The sequence below is a fragment of the Nerophis ophidion genome, linkage group LG09 (genome assembly GCF_033978795.1).
Source record: "Nerophis ophidion isolate RoL-2023_Sa linkage group LG09, RoL_Noph_v1.0, whole genome shotgun sequence".
Taxonomy (NCBI): domain Eukaryota; kingdom Metazoa; phylum Chordata; class Actinopteri; order Syngnathiformes; family Syngnathidae; genus Nerophis; species Nerophis ophidion.
The window spans coordinates 45,830,085-45,846,433 of NC_084619.1; the positions used below are offsets into that span (position 1 = coordinate 45,830,085).

Below are 16,349 nucleotides of genomic sequence, written 5' to 3' on the forward strand. Positions count from 1 at the left end.
AACCTGACACTCAAGTTAGACCTGGAGTTGAAAGGAAAGTCACAAAAAGACGTTTGTTTGTGTTTTGTATTGTTTTAACCTGCATGAGGTTAAGATTGATTCTTCATCTAAACGGGAAGATATGAACATCCCATTAGTCGGCATCCCAGTGAGAGCAGACTTTTACAGTAAGTGTTTATTTAATTATGTTCATAGTTTGTATTTTTTGATCACTTGTTATGTTTCCCTAAAGCTAGATCTTTTAGCACAGAGCTTCTAAAACTTGTAGCTCATCCTCCTTATATTCAGGGTAAAAAAATAACAACGTTCTAGATGATCATGTGTCCCAAAGTAGTCGTTGTTGGCTCTTATGAAGTCTGCCAGTATTAACAGTAGTTGTTGATAAAGGAAATAGCGAATGTTGTGATGTGTCTGTAAAATGACAAAAATATGTAAATATTACATGTTATTATAACCGTGCCTGTTACTACATTACATATACACTGGCAGCATATATAAAAGGTGGATGGAGATGTTTGGGTGTTTTTTAGAGAGCTTTATAGGCAGAATAGAGCGACTGTTATAAGCTTCTTTGTTAGCTGACTTTTGCCAGAGTTTATTTATGAGTTAAGAGTGCATAAAAAAGAAAAATGTGTGAGCTTGTCTCATAAGAACTGTGAATGAAAAAAGTGCAGTTCCCCTTTTAAAGACAGCGTAAGATGGTTAATAATAAATAGGTTAGGGGTTTTTCATACCTACCATTGTTCTCTGTTTGACTAGCACTTGATCAAACCTTGTATGTACTAGGATTCGTGCGGATATCGTATCAAATCAATATTGGTAATGGCCAATACTCAAGGCTCAAATGGGAGGGCGTGCACACTTACAAATGCAGTCCAAGAGAAGTAACGGACAATTTGCAGTCATGTTGTTCTTGTGATAAAATATACATTCAATGACAGCTAACACTTCAGGATCTCAAATGTAATAATTATATTCAATTAGTGTGGTTTGTGTTAGTATCTATGAGTTTGACTTGTGTGGTTAAGTATTAATATCATCCTCACATCTGTTTAAAACTTTGCTTATTTTTCCAGGGTGTCTGTGGTGACTACACACATAGGGTAAGAAGACAGTTTCTCAAGCTTTTTGTCATTATCATTGATTTTGATTAACTCTACACAAAGCATTTTGTCCCGCTGCTGACGGTTGCCTAGTGATCATCAGCTGTGCAGTTGTCAGCATTTTCTTTGCAAAACAAGAAACTACTGCAGAAGTATAACAGATGTTGATGGCCAACACATGCGAGTAGTGCAGTTATTTTGAGTGATGTCTCTTGGGTTTGGCTACTTGCAAATCATTGGACTACTTGCATGTTGTTGGACATAATAGGCTCCTTTGTTAGAGGGTGCCAAAAATAAGACTCCTGTTTGGAGACAGCTAGACCCATTTTCTAGATACACTATGGACTGACTAAATGTATGTTTGATTTAGATGTTCACAATATTTGTCTATACTGTATAATATGTGTTGAAAATGTTTCATTTTGTTCATGAAATATGTTGAAATGTGTATATCTACTGCTAAGAGGAGAGAGGAGATCCTGAAAGAAAGTCTGTGCTTGGTCTTATTTTAATCTGTAGAGGGGGCGACTACACTTTCCTTAACAAGCTGGACGGCGTAAGGATAAGGTGAAATATTTTGTAATGAGAGAGAGGACTGACTATCATGTTTGTTTTTAATTCTACGGAAAATGTAGGCACACATATCCTCCAAAGAGCCATTGTCCAATAGCGTGGACATTTGTGGACATGCAAATGAGGGCTATTTTTTTACAGAATTTCTATTTCCGACAAAAGAAACACAACGAATAGTTGACACTGTCAACAATAATATTTGTTGCAGATAAATTAATTACTTGATTATTGTCAGTAACGTCATCACCTGTGTTTTCCTGGATGTAATGAACATGCGGGTGCGAACTGTGACCAATGCCACTAAAAAAGAAAAATTACTACTGGCAACGACACAGTGAGCGAAAGAATCGCAAGCCTGGAAACATTTCACCCTTAAAGCGTCGAAGCGGATATTTTTTTAATGGCAGTACATCTGTAATAAGTAAGCTTTTAAAGTGGAAGCTTGTTGCACATCTGAAACATCTGCGACTGTTTGCTGTACGATTGTTGGCTAGCTCGCTATCAATACAGGAAAGACAGAGTTGTTTGAAAGACAGCTTAAACTGTAATTTTCTCAGTCTGCCCACTAAACTTTGTCGATATACGTATAAGTGCATCTTTTTAAACACATCATCATCATAAAATTGTATTTTCCTTTGGAGGCAGTTAGATGGCTTTAATGTTGTTTTGTCTGTTTTTATTGCTCCTATTTTGGCGGCCCTTTATTTCCATACAAAAATGATTTTCTGTTTTTATCAGCACTTCGCCTGTCCTTGCTTTAAAATGGACTAAAAATAAATAGCTATTATTTATGTAATAGCCTAATGAGCAGCACATATACAATATAAATGAATATTTCTGAATTAAAGGGCCTGTTTGCAACTTCCTCACAGTTAAGTTTTTCAAAGCACAAAATATAACAAGAACAACCGGCTATCTTATATTTTTCCATTAGAGGTTTTATAGAACACATTTGTTTTGAAAATGACATTTTTCAGTATTACAAAGTTTATGTAATAACATTTTTTACGGCCCGAAAATATTTATTAGCAATTATGGTGTATGTCGTCAACAGGGAGGGCGTGCACACTTACAAATGCAGTCCAAGAGAAGTAACGGACAATTTGCAGTCATGTTGTTCTTGTGATAAAATATACATTCAATGACAGCTAACGCTAACTTTTGAAATTGCTATCATTACCTAACAACACCCAAAGCTAATGGTCCTGCATGTGTTACGTACTTAGTTACGTCATTACGACCTAGAACCTGTAAGAATGCGGGATATAATGCTTAAAATACATTGTAAAGTTAATGCCCTCTAGACATCTTTGCAAATGTTGCAAACAGCCCTTTTAAGTAGTCATCTTTTGGCAAATGTCTATAAATATCTGATGCTGAATTTAAAAGCCGATGGCTAAATTTAACCTCTGAAGAGATCTACGCTTCATAATCTGATAAGTTAACTATTTTTTAAGATAGTCGATGATTAACTGGCTATCAAAAGTAAAGCAGTTGTTAGTTGCAGCCCTGCTGTAGACCAGAGGCAGATGTCAACCGCAGAGGACTGAGGAAGTATTACTCCACTTCAACTTAAAGATGGCAAAAGTCCATTCTAGGCGGTTAATAATAATTTTTTCTCTGTTTAACTAATTTAACTTGATCAAACTTGTTCTAACATTCCACACTACAAAATAATAAAAGTATCTACAATGAGTTATGCTGATATTGTATCAATTTAATATTGGTAATGGCCAATACTCAAAGTTCCACTAGTGGTACCGTTCCCTGTTTTCCAGTCGTTGTTATGGAGGTTGCTATTTTTCCTCATTTTCAATTTTGTTAGCAAAGTTTTGTAAACATGAGATTCCTGGCTTGGAGGACTAAAAGGGGAAAAATCTCTTTGGATTTCAAAAATCTTAATATGTGTACCCCGCTTTAGTCTAACCGTTGGTTAATGGTTTATCACTTGCTGAAGCCAGAACTTCTCCGTTGTGCAGAGCTTATTTGTGCAGAATCTTCCGTTGCAAACCTTGGCTGCCTTACGCTCCAGTGAACCGCTGATGTTGAAGGTTTGTGGGTGGCCCCAAGCCCCCGGATGGATAAACACTTTGGGGTGATAACATCACCATGTTGTGCCACAAACAGAAGCAGTGCCATGCAACCAAGGCACTCCTCAAACATTCAACACTCTCCACCAAGGTTTATAAACTTAGCAAATCATTGAGTTGAATCATGTTGCGTCCAACAAGGTTTGTACAAGGTTTGTTTGAAAGATGTATATTATTCTTAATTGTCAGTGGGAATATACACATGCTGAAGCCTGCCTACTTTCACTACTTTTTACTACACCATTCAACCCCACATATGATATATTTCCATGGATAGTGTTATGTTTACATTTGTTAATGACTTAAATGTAAGCTCATAAAACACAAAAAAAGGGTTTGCAAACTTGACAACTAAAGAAGTGGAAATATGTCCTGTGTTTCTATGTGAAAAGTAGGCAAGTTGTATGTAAGGACTTTGGTCTCGATGGAGACAAACAATATTTTTAGTGAAATCAAGTTTTGATTTGATGGTGCTGGTCATGTCAACAGAAGCGACGTATTGTACAGCCCTGTGTTGGACAGTTGGCCACAGTAAGTCTGGATGTGCACTGAAACTGTACTGCTGTACTCTCTTTGTGGCAAGACTGGTGCCCACCTGACAGCTGCCAAACTGCAATCTAAGGGCCTGGCTATTGAAAAGGTGTGATGATTTGTAACCGTCTAACTCTTAGTGGTCAGAAAATATAATTTCAAATTTCAGTACAGTGGAACCTGTGTAAATTATGTCGAAACTAGGGCTGTCAAATTCAACGCTTTAAATCATATGATTAATCACATATATTTACCTCATTAACCATGTATAAACACAGATTAATCACACAATTTATTTTGACCGCACATGCTCTTTACCCTAACTACGGATGGTTAAGTGAAGTATGGTCAGTGATTAGGTCAACGTAAACAACAGTGCAAAAATGAATGAGGAGACACTATTTTTGATAAAACTTTTACTAGGTTTTGAGAAAATAAGTGTTCTCAAGTAAAACATTTACAAAAAAAAAATCCTTTACGGCAATCTGACAATAGATGTGTGTCAAAATAGTAGGGTCTTTTTTAAAGGTAGTTTAAATTGTGCAAGCAAGTAATTCACTGTGATTTATCAAAATGTATCGATATTCAAAAGTGTGATTAATATTATATAAAAAAAAGTAAGTATCATTTGACCGCACTCGTTGAAAGTGTCATCACTAACGCTAAGCAGTGGTTAACAGCGACATTGCTGCTGTTTACTTACTGAGCATTAAAAACATACACACGGTCATTTACTGTTAAGTGCAAAGTAACCTTCATATTAAAAGCATGGCAGTCTTAAGCCCCACTTAAGAATTTTCTGTTTTGGTTAATTTTGGCAGCGCCAGTAGACCAAAGCGGTAGTGTTCTGCCAGGAGAAGACCATATTTCCCATCATGTAGGGTCAAACTGACATGATGTCTGCTGTAATATTGGCACAGTTTACAAATATTACGTCTCTAATGGTTATGCTGATGTTAAATTGCGTAGTCTATCAAGAAATTATCTTGGATTGTGCTACAAACATGGCGCTACTACCAAGAATGTATTGGGGCGGATGCAGGTCTGAAACAAAGAAAAGACCGGCGGGAGAGTTTTGTCGAAAGAAAGAGTGTTAAACTGCAAACTATCAAGCTTGTGGATATTTATAGCTAACATTCAAATTTTTGACGTATTGTAACATTAGCAATATAATTTTGAGTTGAACATGGAAAGTTGCTTACAAGTCGGAACAGAGCCAAGGCAGCATCAATTGAAAATCCCTCCTCATCTTGGAGCTTGCACCAGCGAGTAAAAGCCAGGGCGAGCTTGATCATTGGTTGTCCTTTTATTCGTGTATACTCCGTTTTTCTTTAATGTCTCCTCAGATAAAACTTTCAGTTTCTTTGGTTGTTTTGGCACTTTGGCCATGTGAACATTAATTTCACATAGCCGTTCTTTTCCTTCTTTTAGTTTTCTTGCGGCATGCAGGGATTCGCTTTGACTTCCGTCTTTTTAACGAATCAAGAAAGGGAGTGTGACGGATGCCGTAAAGCCAGTTAACACATTTGTCGTTTTTTCAGTGGCAGGGTCCTTGCCCCCCTCCTCAAAGTTGCTGACTGACAGTAAAAGTGATACAGACTTGTTCAGGCAATGACAGAGGTATCATTCAAATAGTTGTAAGTCCATGAAAGTTATAAAAATATTTTATCCATCCATCCATCATCTTCTGTTTATCCGAGGTTGGGTCGCGGGGGCAACAGCCTAGGCAGGGAAACCCAGACTTCCCTCTCCCCAGCCACTTCGTCTAGCTCTTCCCGGGGGATCCCGAGGCGTTCCCAGGCCAGCCGGGAGACATAGTCTTCCCAACGTGTCCTGGGTCTTCCCCGTGGCCTCCTACCGGTTGGACGTGCCCTAAACACCTCCCTAGGGAGGCGTTCGGGTGGCATCCTGACCAGATGCCCGAACCACCTCATCTGGCTCCTCTCAATGTGAAGGAGCAGCGGCTTTACTTTGAGTTCCTCCCGGATGGCAGAGCTTCTCACCCTATCTCTAAGGGAGAGCCCCGCCACACGGCGGAGGAAACTCATTTCGGCCGCTTGTACCCGTGATCTTATCCTTTCGGTCATGACCCAAAGCTCATGACCATAGGTGAGGATAGGAATGTAGATCGACCGGTAAATTGAGAGCTTTGCCTTCCGGCTCAGCTCCTTTTTTACCACAACGGATCGGTACACCGTCCGCATTACTGAAGACGCCGCACCGATCCGCCTGTCGATCTCACGATCCACTCTTCCCTCACTGGTGAACAAGACTCCTAGGTACTTGAACTCCTCCACTTGGGGCAGGGTCTCCTCCCCAACCCGGAGATGGCATTCCACCCTTTTCCAGGCGAGAACCATGGACTCGGACTTGGAGTTGCTGATTCTCATTCCGGTGGCTTCACACTCAGCTGCGAACCGATCCAGCGAGAGCTGAAGATCCCGGTCAGATGAAGCCATCAGGACCACATCATCTGCAAAAAGCAGAGACCTAATCCTGCGGCTACCAAACCGGAACCCCTCAACGCCTTGACTGCGCCTAGAAATTCTGTCCATAAAAGTTATGAACAGAATCGGTGACAAAGGACAGCCTTGGCGGAGTCCAATCCTCATTGGAAATGTGTTCGACTTACTGCCGGCAATGCGGACCAAGCTCTGGCACTGATCGTACAGGGAACGGACCGCCACAATAAAACAGTCCGATACCCCATAGTCTCTGAGCACTCCCCACAGGACTTCCCGAGGGACACGGTCGAATGCCTTCTCCAAGTCCACAAAGCACATGTAGACTGGTTGGGCAAACTCCCATGCACCCTCAAGAACCCTGCCGAGAGTATAGAGCTGGTCCACAGTTCCACGACCAGGACGAAAACCACACTGTTCCTCCTGAATCCGAGGTTCGACTATCCGGCGTAGCCTCCTCTCCAGTACACCTGAATAAACCTTACCGGGAAGGCTGAGGAGTGTGATCCCACAATAGTTGGAACACACCCTCCGGCCCCCCTTCTTAAAGAGAGGAACCACCACCCCGGTCTGCCAATCCAGAGGTACCGCCCCCGATGTCCACGCGATGCTGCAAAGTCTTGTCAACCAAGACAGCCCCACAGCATCCAGAGCCTTAAGGAACTCCGGGCGGGTCTCGTCCACCCCTGGGGCCTTGCCACCGAGGAGCTTTTTAACTACCTCAGCGACCTCAGCCCCAGAAATAGGAGAGTCCACCACAGAGTCCCCAGGGACTGCTTCCTCATAGGAAGACGTGTTGGTGGGATTGAGGAGGTCTTCGAAGTATTTCTTCCACCTATCCACAACATCCGCAGTTGAGGTCAGCAGAACACCATCCGCACCATACATGGTGTTGATAGTGCACTGCTTCCCCTTCCTGAGGCGGCGGACGGTGGTCCAGAATCGCTTCGAAGCCGTCTGGAAGTCGTTTTCCATGGCTTCCCCGAAACTCCTCCCATGTCCGAGTTTTTGCCTCCGCGACCGCTGAAGCTGCACACCGCTTGGCCTGTCGGTACCTGTCCACTGCCTCCGGAGTCCTATGAGCCAAAAGGACCCGATAGGACTCCTTCTTCAGCTTGACGGCATCCTTTACCGCTGGTGTCCACCAAGGGGTTTTAGAATTGCCGCCCCGACAGGCACCAACTACCTTGCGGCCACAGCTCCGATCTGCCGCCTCGACAATAGAGGTGCGGAACATGGTCCACTCGGACTCAATGTCCAGCACCTCCCTCGTGACATGTTCAAAGTTCTTCCGGAGGTGGGAATTGAAACTTTGTCTGACAGGAGACTCTGCCAGACGTTCCCAGCAGACCCTCACAATGCGTTTGGGCCTCCCAGGTCTGTCCGGCATCCCCCCCCCCCCCCCCCCCCCATCGCAGCCAACTCACCACCAGGTAGTGATCGGTAGAAAGCTCCGCCCCTCTCTTCACCCGAGTGTCCAAAACATAAGGCCGCAAATCCGATGACACAACTACAAAGTCGATCATGGAACTGCGGCCTAAGGTGTCCGGGTGCCAAGTGCACAATTGGACACCCTTATGTTTGAACATGGTGTTTGTTATGGACAAACTGTGACGAGCACAAAAGTCCAATAACAAAATACCACTCGGGTTCAGATCCGGGCGGCCATTCTTCCCAATCACGCCTCTCCAGGTTTCACTGTCGCTGCCAACGTGAGCGTTGAAGTCTCCCAGTAGGACAAGGGAATCACCCGGGGGAGCACTTTCCAGTACTCCCTCGAGTGTTCCCAAAAAGGGTGGGTACTCTGAACTGCTGTTTGGTGCATAAGCACAACAACAGTCAGGACCCGTCCCCCCACCCGAAGGCGGAGGGAGGCTACCCTTTCGTCCACCGGGTTGAACTCCAAGGTACAGGCTTTGAGCCGGGGGGAAACAAGAATTGCCACCCCAGCCCGTCGCCTCTCACTGCCGGCAACGCCAGAGTGGAAGAGGGTCCAATCCCTCTCGAGAGAAGTGGTTCCAGAGCCCTTGCTGTGCTTCGAAGTGAGTCCAACTATATCCAGCCGGAATTTCTCGACTTCGCGCACTAGCTCAGGCTCTTTCCCCAGTGACGTAACGTTCCACGTCCCCAGAGCTAACTTCTGTAGCCGAGGATCGGACCGCCAAGTGCCCTGCCTTCGGCTTCCGCCCAGCTCACATTGCACCCGACCTCTCTGGCCCCTGCTATGGGTGGTGAGCCCATTGGAGGGGTGACCCACGTTGCCTCTTCGGGCTGTGCCCGGCCGGGCCCCATGGGAACAGGCCCGGCCACCAGGCGCTCGCCATCGTGCCCCACCTCCGGGCCTGGCTCCAGAGGGGGGCCCGGTGACCCGCGTCTGGGCGAGGGAAATCTGGGTCCATGCTTTTTCTTCTTCATAGAGGTCTTCGAGCTGCTCTTCGTCTGATCCCTCACCTAGAACCTGTTTGCCTTGGGAGACCCTACCAGGGGGCTTTATGCCCCCGGACAACATAGCTCCTAGGATCATTGGGACACGCAAACTCCTCTACCACGATAAGGTTGCAGCTCAGAGAGGAGAAAAAAATATTTTATGAAGGTTGAAAAAGTTACTTAGTGCTGCCTCAACCTTGATTGTACCAGAACAACTTTACAATATACAACCAATTATTTTTCTTTTAGATTGTTAACCACCGGACGAAATATCATACGGCCAAACATTTTCTTGTCATTGTAGTCAAAATATACTACTAAATTAGCACAGAAGCTCTGTTGGATAAAAAATATAAAATATTGTACACAAGAATATGACTAAAAATATGCACGTAATCAAACCAGCTTAAGTTGTTTTCAGTTATGTCGACAATTGTTTATATCACCATAGGAGTCTCTTAGAATAGTCTACTATTTAACATATAGATTTGGTGGAGTTTGATTTGACTATCAATCTTGCAGTCTAATTGTTGTCATGGAGGAAAACTTAAACACAGAACCAACGATAAAACGTAAGCAGCTTGTACCCCAAAATTACTTTGTGTTAGTTGTTTAGACACACTTAAGTAAAGTAGTAGTTGAGAGTTGGATAATCGTCCATTCGAAGGTAGGCGGTTCGATTAATCATAATTTAGATTTTGTTTTAGATCCAGCGCTACCGTCATATACGTAATGTGCTAACGTCTGCTGTTAGTCGTGGTGGACGTTGTCGAAAATTGAATTGTACCACAATGCTCAATTCTGGTAACAGTAATGATCCTGCTGCAGGTTCACTTACTGAAACTTTGTTAAAACGTTTACTTTTTGTTGATAGTCAAGTTTGATCATCTTTTCTGCCACCCATCCAGACCCAAAGGTAGGTCCGATCCGTTGAACCTCGCTAAACTAGCCAGTCTCTGCTGTGTTTGTTTATCGTAGTGTGAAAAATGTGCAAATGATACTTGTTTATTTACATGGATCCCCATTAGTCAGTGCTCTTATCGCATACATGCCAGTATACAAAAAAACATTTTCATGGTCAACTACGGCCAAAATCTAATGAATTAAATTTGACTATGAAAATCCTTAGTGGAAGGTAGCCATGTCAACATAATTAGGTTCCACTGTACATAAAATGTATACATCACATCTGCCATTACATGCCCATAGTTTGTTGTGCCTTTCTTTCTTTGACCTAGTCTCTTTTGCTTTCTTAATTCTTTGCTTTTCATTGTCTCGTTATGTTCTATCCTCTCTTTTCCTCATCCCTTCCCCAAACCCCTTGTTCCTTGTTATGGCCTCCTGGTGACCTTTGCCCTGTGACCATTTTTTGCACCGTTGGCCACCTGTGCATTGTGACTGCCCCCCTGGCAGATGTTGCCCATCACCGTGCGCAACATGCCCTCAATTAGCCCTCTAATCCTAAAACGCCTCAAGGTACAATTCTCTCTTCACCCTACTTGTCCCTTCCTCACTGCTCTGTGGATGCAAGCTGCTCTCAACCGTCGCCAGTCACGCTGAAATTAACCAACTTTTGGCTGCGACAGTTTAGGAATGTAAAGTGACGTAAAAGGCCAAAGGTCTTTTCTTTCAATAATATAAAAAATACCATTCAATGTAAATGGATAACTTTATTCAATTTGAATAACACCAGATGTGTCTCTGAATTGTCCGTGAGTGTGAATGTGTGTACCCTGCGATTGACAGTCCTGTGCAAAGTCAACTGCGGTAGAGTCAGATGGAGCCAAAAATGACATAATTGATTGAATAAAGTTTGGCTGCACAGCTTATTTCTTTTTGTCTAAAAGCAGTTATGTGTACATATTAGTGTAATTTCTGACTAAGCCATAACTCTACTCATTAAGGAAGACAAAAACAATTAGCATGTGGATTTTCTGTGTAATCGTCCAACAATTGTCTGCAATACTTCTTTCAATCCAATTATTTGATGTTTTGTTTATAAAGTAAGTATAGCCTAACCTAAGTTTAGCATAAAACACACAAAATACTTATTCATGTGGGATTTAGTAAAGATATTACAAAGAATACAATAAATGTGTCTAGAAATAGCAATTGTACCGGCAGTAGTAAATGCTGATCAGGATCTTGTCAGACTTGTATTTCCTAACAGGGTCAAAGTCAGTCTTCCTGGCCCTGAGCCAAACCACCTTCCAATTGAGCTTGTGACTTTCCCAGCACTGCGATGGATTTTCAAATATTTTTCACATCTGGAGTTTTAATTTAGTGCTTCTGTTATTATGTTATTCTACCCTTTTGGGCGTCAGGGCCTGGATAAGGAGGTATTTCATATAGGATCCATTTTAAAGTGATAGCTTTCTCAAGTAACATACTGGATCATGACACAGTCATGGCCTTGGATTATTATGGTCACGTAAAAATCGGGAATATCTATATTAAAACATTTGAACACAAATGTTTCCGTTTAGGTTAAGAATGGACCTTCAGTCTCAAGCTTCCTAACTGCCTTCCTAACTGCTTGCCGTGCATCTCAGCTAATTTTACGCTGTGCACCCCCCCGGCTGCTGGATTTGCAGTGTAATGTGAGTTTGTTGTGCTAGCATGGCCAAATGTGGCAAGGACTTTGCCACATTTGCAGGTTGTAACTCAAGGTCTCTCAGCAGGGTGAGCCAGGAGCGCAGGGCCCCCCTGGACCTCCTGGGCTTCCAGGTAACCCAGGTCTGAATGGAGCCAGTGGCCCGCCAGTGAGTACCATTGGAATCCTGATGTTTAGAACATAAACCTCCAAAAAAAAATAATCATGTTTGGTTTTGTCATTGTTTTTGCTGTCCTGACTAGGGATGCGCCAATCGATTCGCAATCAATCAGTATCGGCCGATTATTGTGAAAAAGCATGTACTCGGCCATGGATGATCAATGTCTTTGAATGCCGATCACAAACACAAATCCCTCTGGCTGACACTATTCATTTTTGATCTAGCTGACGAGCGGCTAACAGCTAACTGTATGTTCATACACAGTGTGGAGCATACTTGCCAACCTTGAGACCTCAGAATTAGGGAGATATCCAGAGGGCCCACTGGGGGTCATTTTCATATATATATATATATATATATATATATATATATATATATATATATATATATATATATATATATATATATATATATATATATATATATATATATATATATATATATATACATATATATATATATATATATATATATATATATATATATATATGTATATATATATATATATACATACATACATACATACATATATATATATATATATACATATACATATATTTATATATATTTATATATATATATATATGTATATATATATATATTTTTTTTTATATATATATATACATATATATATATATAATATATACACATATACATAAATATATACACACACATATATTAACTCACATACACAAAAAAAAAAGAAAATACTTGAATTTCAGTGTTCAATTATTTACACATATACACACATAACACGTGGTTGTATTTGAAGGTGCAATGCTTCGCAGCCAGTAGCACAGCCCTTGTAAAGTAGAGAAAGGTTAAAAAAAATACAATAAAATTGGAAATAATTTGTTAAATAATAAAAAGCCAGGGAACCAAAATTACATCCAATAACTGTCAAACTGTGGCACAGAGGCTCTCTTTTAACTTATGTGCAAGTGTAACATGTGGCATATCAATATGCTTACCTGATGTCAAAGTGAGCATATATACTGCTGAGGATGTCTTCAATAGGCTGGTGTAAAGCCCTAATGCCACGTCCTGTGGCCAGCTGGACCAGATGACAGATGCATCCCATGTCAATTAGAGATGGCTGCACAAGCTCCTTTAAAAAAATATATATATATACACATATATATATATATATATATATATATATATATATATATATATATATATATATATATATATATATATATATATATATATATATATGTATAGATAGATATAGGTGTGGGAAAAATCACAAGACTACTTCATCTCTACAGAACTGTTTCATGAGGGGTTCCCTCAATCATCAGGAGATTTTAATGGAAGCATTCACATACAATGGTTTATATAGGGCACAGAGTGGGTGGGTACAGGCAGACGTAGGGTGTTGTGATTGGCTCATGTGTTACCTAGGAGGTGTTTCCGTCTGTGGCAGCATGTTGAAATGATTTCACTGCGCTTGTTGAGGGATGACAGATCTGGATGATATATAATAAACCGTTTCTCTTTCAAGCATAGGTTGCATCTTTTATTACCACTGTTGTAAGGTGTGCTGGATGCAAGAATTTGCCATGTTATTGAATATTCAACATTATTGTCTTTGAGGTTCCAAATGTGTTTGCTGAGTTCTGTAGAATTCCGCAAAGTCTGGTTTCTAAAGGAGGCCTAGTGATTATTCATTCTGGTTTTAAACGCTCCTTCGGTTAATCCTACGTACATGTCGGACGTGTTAATGTCCTTGCTTGTTACCTTTGCTTGGTAAACGACTGATGTTTCTAAGCACCCTCCGTTGAGAGGGCAATCAGGTTTCTTACGACAGTTACATTCCTTATTAGTTTCAGAGTCGTTTAGTCTGGGGGTAGGCAGTCCTTTTGCAATTGCTTCGTTGTGGTTTGAAATGATTTGTTGTATGTTATTCATACAGCTGTAGCTCAATTTAATGTTGTTCTTGTTGAATATTTTTCTTAGGGTGTTGCCTTTGGGGAAGTGTTTGTCGATCAGAGTGAGGAACTTAGTTGAGACTTTTTTGCTGAATGGCGGGTTGTACCAGATGATGTTGTTTCGTTTTCTGCTCTTTTTTGGTTGGTTTCCTGGCGTGGGTTCATAGGTGAGGGCGAAGTTGTATCCGCTTTCATCAAGTGCTTTCTGTTACGGGGGGGGTTCCTTGGGCGAATTCAGCTTTGCTAGATGACAGCATCGATAGCCTTTTATTAATTCCGGTAGGTATTCTTTTCGTGGTGGTGGGTGGGTGGTTGCTGTCATGGTGCACGTATTGGAGTGTTGTGTTGGGTTTCGTGAATGGTTGGTAGCTGTTATTTCTCAGGTTGAAAGTGACGTCGAGGAAGTTGACGGTTTGCTTGTTGGCTTCAATCGTGATCCGTAGGCCGTTTTCTTTGAAGATTTGGCATATGCGCTTCTTGGTATTCTCGCTGCTCCTTGGCAAGGCGCGGCACACTGCCAGTCCGTCATCACGGTAAATACCAAGGTTCAGGTTGAGGCTAGCAAGCTGGGAGAGGAGGAAACTCCCAACCAGTTCACACGTTTCTGCTCCGTCAAAACTCCCCATAGTAATGTCAAATATTGAATTGTTCTTTTTTTGCCATGGTGTACTGTTGCGGATGAGTATGGAGCTCTTTGCGTGGATGATGATGTTTCTTTCGTTGCCTGTGATTGAGTCGTAGTCCGAGGCGAAGTCTAGTGCTTGGGTCAGTAGGTCTTGCGTGATGGAAGGGTAAAATTCTTCGATGTCGAATAATTTTTTGCGCTCCAACACGGTATCGAGCACTATTCTCTGGATAATCCAATCAAGACATATATATATATATATATATATATATATATATATATATATATATATAGATGTACATATATATATATATATATATATATATATATATATATATATATATATATATATATATATATATATATATATATATATATATATATATATATATTTAGAGAGCCATTTTCAGTGAAGGCAGACACAAAATGACTTTACAAGTGAAGTGTAAATGCAAAATACATACTTTATCCGTGTTTCATCACACATCAAACAAAAGGGTTGGTTTTGGCACAGTTCTAACGCTTCCTTAGGGGCAATGGCACCTATCAAATACACAGTAATGAAAACACACTACTAACTGTACTGTACTTGCTGCTTACATAAAACAAAACAAAAACATTTCCTAATTAATCCTAAAACACAGGACGACTCCGTATTAAAAGGGATGGGTGGCAACCCTATACACTCACCTTTCTCTATTTGAGTAGCCTTTGTTCTGCCATTTGCGTACTGGCAAGCGATCTCTGAATCCGGGAACATATCCTTCACGGATTTGTTGAAAACATCCGCAAATGAGAACGGGATGTTGCTTGTAGCTATCAGCATAGCCATCTTTGTCTCGGAATAAGTTACACGCTCGGGTCTCCATTTAGCAAAGTGGCCCGTAATACTGGGCTGTGACCGGTGCTGCGTTGCTGCAGCCTTGTTCTTCTCTGACCGTTCGGCCACCGTGTTCAATGGAGAAGTCTGATCTACAAAATTTGCAGGCAGCATACCCCTTCCCTTTCGACCTGTCCTAGATGAACTGAAATTATTTTTTCCAATCATTTCGGAACTTGGAAGCGTACTTCTTCTTACTCATCGTCGCTGTCTCTCCTTTTGCTTCGTCTTCTTCTTCTGTTCTGATTCCTGTGCTTGACTTCGAAGTGTAACCGTTATTTTTGTTCGGCCGGAAACGGCGCCCAGTGAAGGAAGGTGTAGCAATATTGTTGTCCGGTTGGAAATCGGGAGAAGTTTGTGAGAACGGTAGCCCCGGGACATTTTCGCGAGGGGCAATGAAATTCGATACTCTCCCGGGAAAATCGGGAGGGTTGGCAAGTATGATGTACCAGCCAGGCTTACATTTATGTGGAGGGTGGATCCATCCAAGGGTAGTATCTATACTAGAGTGATTAAATTGATATTTTTATTCTTTCAAAATAATTTTGTTATTGTCTTTTTTGTTAATGATTACAAATTCAAGGAATTATTGCCTAACACAGGTACCTTTTGAGGGCCAAAACCTTTAGGATTTAAATGAGTAGTAGATCGTATTTTTTTTTTTTTTCAGTTATTGGGTACAATCAACTTTGTTTTGCGCAAACATTTGTATGTAATAAAAGAGAATAAGGAACTAATAAAAATATTGCTTTGATACGGTAACACTCACAATAAACACAAACACATTTTCACAGTTGATGCATGTAATGGTATCAGATGGTCTCACTCAGAGAAGATCATATCAGAATCGGCAGCTTAAAACCCTGATTGGAACATTCCTAGTCCTGACTGCCCAAAAATAAAAACATATGCTAAGATTGTTCAAACATATTACAGCGTTGCTGGGAGTT

At 41.3% G+C, this 16,349-nt stretch overlaps 1 protein-coding gene across 1 annotated transcript in view; it reads left to right on the forward strand.

The window, feature by feature from the left end:
* Positions 1 to 16,349, forward strand: part of col13a1 (collagen, type XIII, alpha 1) — a 151,158-nt gene that overhangs the window by 40,999 nt on the left and 93,810 nt on the right. The window contains exons 10-12 of the mRNA XM_061911054.1: positions 1,077 to 1,103; positions 10,600 to 10,662; positions 11,868 to 11,948. Of these exons, the coding sequence (XP_061767038.1) occupies positions 1,077 to 1,103; positions 10,600 to 10,662; positions 11,868 to 11,948 (171 nt within the window). The remainder of the gene's footprint in view (positions 1 to 1,076; positions 1,104 to 10,599; positions 10,663 to 11,867; positions 11,949 to 16,349) is intronic.